Source organism: Mus caroli, unplaced genomic scaffold (genome assembly GCF_978045245.1).
Source record: "Mus caroli unplaced genomic scaffold, Mus_caroli_1 scaffold_1, whole genome shotgun sequence".
NCBI classification, from domain to species: domain Eukaryota; kingdom Metazoa; phylum Chordata; class Mammalia; order Rodentia; family Muridae; genus Mus; species Mus caroli.
This window is the reverse complement of record NW_028227256.1, coordinates 130,958,654-130,965,131: the sequence shown is the minus strand read 5'-3', so window position 1 is coordinate 130,965,131 and position 6,478 is coordinate 130,958,654. Positions and strand designations below refer to the sequence as shown.

The following is a 6,478-nucleotide window of genomic DNA, read 5'->3' as shown; positions in this document are numbered from 1 at the left end:
TCCTGACCTACACAGCTCTCCTGACCCACACATCTCTCCTGACCCACACATCTCTCCTGACCCACACATCTCTCCTGACCCACACATCTCTCCTGACCCACACAGCTCTCCTGACCTACACAGCTCTCCTGACCCACAGGCCGATCTTACAGAGGTTCCCTCCTCTCGATTTTATCTAGCTTTGTGTCAGTCGACAGGAACCAGCCAGCATAGTGTCCTTTTTGGAGAATAAATTCCATGATCACTGTATTCACAAGGAGAAGACATTTTTGGTCATTCGATGGCTTTATTTTTCCCTTCCCCGACCCTGTCTTAGAGAAATCTTACAGTAGCCTCCAACTCTCCTCGTCCTCCACTTCTGTCCAGACTTTGATCTGCATGATCCTGACGGGGTAGTCATGAGATGATGTCACCAGCAATTTTATACAACTAATCTCTGTCACAGCATCTTCTTCATAAAATACCATCTGCTCCAACTGACCTCTCACCAATGGTCCTACCAAGTTATAATGAGCACAGCGTTGGGGGTATTCCATGGGGCTGTAGCCCAGTAATAGTTGCCCGTGTTTTAATAAGTTCAACCTATTCTTAGTAGAGCCTGTCTCCACTGCTACCTTGATGACTTTTTGTGGCTTATCTAGAACCACCAGCAAGTAGTTGCCTTCTAGAGGGTCCAAGGTCCAGAAGTAGTCATCATTGAGAAAGTAGGCAAACTGTGGATTTGTATTCCAAAATGAGATCATGTTTGTAAAGACAGTCCCAGCAGGATTGTCTGGTCTGCCCAAGTCTTTGTCTTGCTCCGCAGGAAAGCATGTGTCTTTAAACTCAGAGTCCTTGTCCATTCGGTAGAAGACGGAGGGACTGAAGCGGATAGGAACATTTTGAGACAAGAGAAGCCTGAACTCAGAGAGAAGCAAGTGAGTGGGAATGTCCTTGGGGAAGAGGAGCAAGAAGGAGACGAAGCGGGAAAGATCCTCAGTATGGAAAACCTTTCCGGAGAGCGGCATGCTGGAGAAGTCTAGGCTCACCCAATGGAGCTGCTTCCAGGCCGGCAAGGCCCAGAAGACGTTAGCCAGAAACTTGGGGGCAGTCTTCACATTATCTCCTAGCAACAGGAAGTATTCAGAGAGGTTGAGGGCAAAATTCATGAGAAGGGCAAGACTTGTTTTTTGCCTAGAATATAGTTTTCCACAGGGAGAGGTATCATTTCTGCTCTTTGCTCTGGAGCCACCAAGCAGACCATGGACCACCAGCAGCCTCCCAGATTCAATGTGAGGCATGAAAAGACCTGAAATGTTGGCAACTGTTTGGTTGAGCCATGTGGGGTCAGTGTCTGACAGGAGGACCAAGACCAGCATATACTCCAGGTCCTGTTCTGAGGAAGCTTGGAACAAGGATGACATGGTGTCCAAGAGGTGAGTCCTGTGACTATGCGGCACTGAGAAGATGCCCACCGTCAGCAGCCCTAAGGAGCACAGAGACACCCTCAGTACTTCAGCAAGTACTGGCAGATGGATCCCAGGGCTTTCTTCCCAGACCCTCACCTAATGCAACTTCCCAAGCCAAGCTCACATCTCCTGGGGTTGTGGGAGTTGAATACCTTTCTCAAAGCTATTAAGTCTCACTTGTTTAATACTTTGAAAAGGCTCGGTGGGAGAGGCTTCATGAGAGTAAGGCTCTCTTTAGAATGGAACTATGTAGCTATTGCCATGTACCCAAATTATCTTAGCCTGGCCTTGGCCTCTGGAGTTATCTCAATTACTAAGGACTACCCAGCCCCAGACTAGAAGATCTCTAAATCCCTTTGAAACCTCATGGTTGGCTAGTCCAGTTCACTGGACTGTGCAGTTCAGTGGCCCATAACTTTCCACGATCTTCTTTTCTGTCTACCCACTTCTGCCCCAGATACCCATGGCTCCTCTTCTATCTATTTTCCCATCCCTGGATGCCTGGCATGAATGAGTATCACCCCAGACTCTCTCACAGAGTTACTCTGGCCTTTTGATCCTGCTGGACATTCAAGGGGGGGTCAGGTGGGAAGAAAAATGAACCTCGGTGGAAACCTGTACCTGCTGGCCCTCATTCAAAGAGCTTGTTTCTTGATAGCTGCCAGCCTAGTCCTTCTGAACCCATTCTCTTTTTCTAGATCAAAGACCTTAGGTGGTGGCTGGTGCCTTTAAGCCAAACACCCGGGAGGCAGAGGCAGGCTGGTCTCTGAGTTCAAGGACAGCCTGGTGTACAAAGTGAGTTCCAGGACAGGCAGGGCTACTCAGAGAAACCCTGTCATCTAAAGAAAGAAAGAAAGAAAGAAAGAAAGAAAGAAAGAAAGAAAGAAAGAAAGAGAGAGAGAGAGAGAAAGAGAGAGAGGACGGAAGGAAGGAAGGAAGGAAGGAAGGAAGGAAGGAAGGAAGAAAGAAAGAAAGAAAGAAAGAAAGAAAGAAAGAAAGAACGAAAGAAAGAAAAAGAAAGAAAGAAAGGAGAGAGGGAGGGAGGCAGGGAAAGGGAGGAAGGAAGGAAGGAAGGAAGGAAGGAAGGAAGGAAGGAAGGAAGGAAGGAAGACCTTTCGTTGTCCTTGCCAAGTCTAATGGCCCCTCCCACATACTCACTCTTTGGCTGGTAAGAGGCTCCAGCCAGAACTGTGTAGGTGACATGCCGGAGAACATGGGAACTTTGCTGCATCTCTGTGAAGTGTTTCAAATGGTTCTTGATTTTGGAGCTGATTTCCTCCTGCGCTATCTGCTGAATCATTTTCTTCTTCTCACTCTGAGTACAAGTTACAACATTATCAGCCCCAGGGGTGACTCTTTGATCCCCTGGAGACAACTGGGGGCACGCGCTCCTTAGGGGAGACTGGCTGGTCACGAGGATCCATCATGTACAATCTCTCAGAGCTTAGCTTGCTGCTCTCCCTACCTGGTCACGAGCCTCCACAGAGCCTTCCTGCCACAGGCACATGGCCCCGGAGTCCTGTAGAGGGAGGGAGGACCTGCCTGCCAAGCCACTACCCACCTGGCAGGGCTTCATCAAGGCCAAGCTAGCAAATGTGGTCTAACTAGGCTCAGGCCTCTGCTGGGTTCCGAAAGACAGAACCTGGCCCTGCCTTTAAGGTCTTCCCCACACTGGGGAATGTTACTTCTGGTTTCCTCATCTGAGAAAGGGCAGGAATATCATTTGTAGGTGCAGTGAAGAGGTGGCTCATGTCCTGCTGGTCAGCACCTCCTCTATAGGTAGCTGTGTTTCACCCTCTCTCTAGGCCTGGACTGCCTGCTCCTCTTCCTGCCCTCCCCAAATCCTATTTCTCTCAAGTCAACTCAAAGGTAACATCTTCTCTGACACTGACTGGATTCCTCAGCCACTCTCCTTTAGGGTTCATGTGACAAGCCTAGAGGCTTTCACACAAGTGGGACGACCCCTTTCCTGTGATGGGTGGAGAAGCCTCTATCCCTGGTCCTCACCAGCAATGTGTTATGTTGCTGCTTCACACGTACTGCTGCAATATTCTCTTGAAGAAAGAACCCCAGGATGACTAGGGATGCCAGGACTTGGACGCACCTCCACAGGCAGCCTCGCATGGCACCAGGAGCAGCTGTGGAAGGAACGTGAGCAGCAGCAGATCCTGAGGGCTTCCTCCTCAGAGAGCATGGGTGCCCTTCCGGCTGGCATGCCACATCCCGAGCCCACCCTTTCTGGACTGAGCTTTCCCAATGCCTGATTATTGTCTTAACCTTTTCCTCCCAATTTTTCTCCTGCCCCTGCTTGTAGCCATCTCAGGAAAGACAACCAACAAGGGCTTGACTCTGTGACGCTCCTGCTTTCTGTATGCTCCCAGGTGAACTGGAAGGGATATGTTGCCAAGAAGACAATATGGAGGCTGTAGAGATGGCACAGTAGATAACAGCTCTTGCTACCCAGCCCCATCCCTGGGACCTGTATGGTGGAAGGAGAGAACCAATTCCATTCTGTGCATGTGGCCATATATGTTTATACACAGACTTAAACAAATCTGGGTGACATGTAACATGACAGACTTCCCTACACTATCCTACGATGTGAATTCTGTTCCCAGATATCTTTGTTTACTCCCCTGGGAGGAATGCCCTGAGCAAGATGTTCCCTCCCTCCTCAGCAATGCAGCTTAGTGTGCCCAAGACATTATGTAAACCCCATTTTTCTATGAGGCCTTCTGGATCCTGAGCATATCTGTGATAGCAATGAGAAGCACTCAGTATGTTTGTCTTTGTTTCTCTGTGAGAGATCTGGAACAAAAGCTTCACAGAATGCCAGGAAAGGCACTAGCTTGGAGTCCTCTACTGTAGTGGGTAGCCTAGTGCTGCTTGTATTCTACTGCTAATTTGGGGTCCCCAAGACTGTCTGCCCCTAGAGAGAGTCTTCATGTAAGATGCTGAGTAACCCTGCCCCCAAGTTATTTCTAATTGGTAAATAAAGATGCCAACAGTCAATAGCTGGGCAGAAGAGACATGGGTAGAGTTTAGGGTTTGGGGCTTGGGGTCTGAGGAGGACCATGAGGAAAGAGAGTGCAGGTGGAGGAAGGAGAAGCCACCATGGGTTACGTGAGCCATAAGAACAAGACCCTGAGGGCTGGCCTACTGGAGTTAAGAACAGCCCAGATGAAACATAGTAAGTAATGACTCGGGGTTATCGGTAGGAAAGTAGATTCTAATAGCATGGAGGGTAGGTATTCCCCCAGCTATTGTGCTGTTTAAGGCTAATTATAAATAAAAAGGTTGTGTATGTCTTTTGTCTGGGAACTTTAATAGCCAAGGCTGGGTAGAAACCTTGGGGCAGGATTGAAATAATTACTACAACACTAGTTCTGCTGACTCTCCAATTCAACTTCAATTCCTTGGCAAAGGCCACTGGCAGGTTGTGATAGAGAATTCTTATATATATATATGTATAGGTATTTTACATGCATGTAAGTCTGTGGACTACACATGTGTCTGGTGCATGCAGAGGCCAGAAGAGGGTGTTGAATCCTCTGGAACTGTAGTTATAGACCATATATACATATTTCTTTTTCTTTTTTCTTTTTTTTTTTTGGTTTTTCGAGACAGGGTTTCTCTTTATAGCCCTGGCTGTCCTGGAGCTCACTCTGTAGACCAGGCTGGCCTCGAACTCAGAAATCCGCCTGCCTCTGCCTCCCGAGTGCTGGGATTAAAGGCGTGCGCCACGCCCGGCCCATATATACATATTGTGAGCCACTGGGTGGGTGCTGGGAATGAAACCTGGGTCCCCTGGAAGAACATCCAGCTCTCCTAACCACTAAGCCTGTCTAGTCCCCATAATAATTTGTTTTTAATGAAGAGGAAATTTAGGGTTAAGTATTAAATTCAAACCAACACCTTCTGGTAGGGGGTTAGTGATACATGAAGTAGATCTCATCTCTCAAACCCATACTTACTTTTGGGCATTTTCCTTTCCGGGATTTTGTTAGGTAGATAGAGAAGGTTTTGAATAAATACAGAAGGACTTGGTACGCTTCCTTCATTGTGAACTGCTAGGATCCATAGAAACCTGAAAGAAACCAGAAATTCTTAATCAGAACCACATCGTCATTATGTTTTGAGTGCAATACCCATAGAAGTCTTTCTGGCTAGTAGAAAATGCTGCTTGAAGCTTAACTGGAATAAGGATTTTCTCTGAAAACAAGAAGAAAACAACTTAATGTTGAGGGATGCAGTCCCAGAGTGGCTTCTCTGAGGCTGCTAAGGCTAGTCACCCCTCCCAGGAAGCCCCACCTGACAACCATTGTTCAGCCTGAATGGGGCCATGTGTCAACCAGCCTTACATCAAGCACCTCCTTGATGAGGTGAGGAGGAAACAGAGTTTCAAAACCAGCCTTCAGTCTTGCTAGTTTGAGTCAACAAGTATGGATTCTGAGTTGTCCCTTTTTTATCAGAGGGCCCATGGGCTATTCACTGCCATCTGTGTCCTCAGTTGCTGCTCTGTGCAGCCTGGGAGATCACCACAAAATTGTTCTCAAATAGCCAGTTGTTTTTTGTGCTTAGAAGTGTCCAGTGACCTTCTGAAGTCCCCCCCCCCTGCTTTTTTAATCTGTTCTTTATCACTGCTGAGATTGTATTTCTAGTAGCATTGCTCCTTCTCCCTGGTGGGAATCTGAATGAAAATATTTCCTCCATAGGTTTGTGTTCAAGTACTTAGTCCCCTGTTGGTGAAACTGTTTGGGAAGGATCAGGGGGTGTGGCCTTGATGGAGGAGGTGTGTCACTGGGGGGTTGGCTTTGAGGTTTCAAAACACTGGTGCCATCCTCATTGTCTCTGCTTTGTGGTTGTGTCTCAAGATGTGGGCACACAGCTACTGCACCAGTGCCATGCCTGGAGACCTGTTGCCACGCTCCCCACCATGATGGTCATGGACTCTAACCCTCTAAAATAATAAGCCATTTCAGTGGTAAGCCAACAAACTCTTTCTTCTATCAGTTGCCTTGGTCATGGTG

At 47.8% G+C, this 6,478-nt stretch overlaps 1 protein-coding gene across 1 annotated transcript; it reads right to left on the bottom strand.

The window, feature by feature from the left end:
• Window positions 1–276: 276 nt before the first annotated feature.
• On the bottom strand, window positions 277–5,698 carry LOC110298112 (alpha-1,3-mannosyl-glycoprotein 4-beta-N-acetylglucosaminyltransferase-like protein MGAT4E). Its single transcript, XM_021167131.2, has 5 exons — window positions 5,644–5,698; window positions 5,423–5,535; window positions 3,456–3,586; window positions 2,607–2,763; window positions 277–1,465 (listed from the first exon to the last, which is right to left on the bottom strand). Exons 2-5 carry the CDS (start codon window positions 5,430–5,432, stop codon window positions 324–326), a joined length of 1,440 nt encoding a protein of 479 aa, XP_021022790.1. The 5' UTR covers window positions 5,433–5,535; window positions 5,644–5,698; the 3' UTR covers window positions 277–323.
• Between the last annotated feature and the right edge of the window lie 780 nt (window positions 5,699–6,478).

Excerpts from the sequence above, each read along its gene's own strand:
- LOC110298112 (XM_021167131.2), bottom strand. Across the intron at positions 2,764-3,455 it reads AGCAACATAACACATTGCTG|AGTGAGAAGAAGAAAATGAT; the intron begins GTGAGGACCAGG and ends ACTTGTACTCAG. Across the intron at positions 1,466-2,606 it reads AGCCTCTTACCAGCCAAAGA|GGCTGCTGACGGTGGGCATC; the intron begins GTGAGTATGTGG and ends TGTGCTCCTTAG.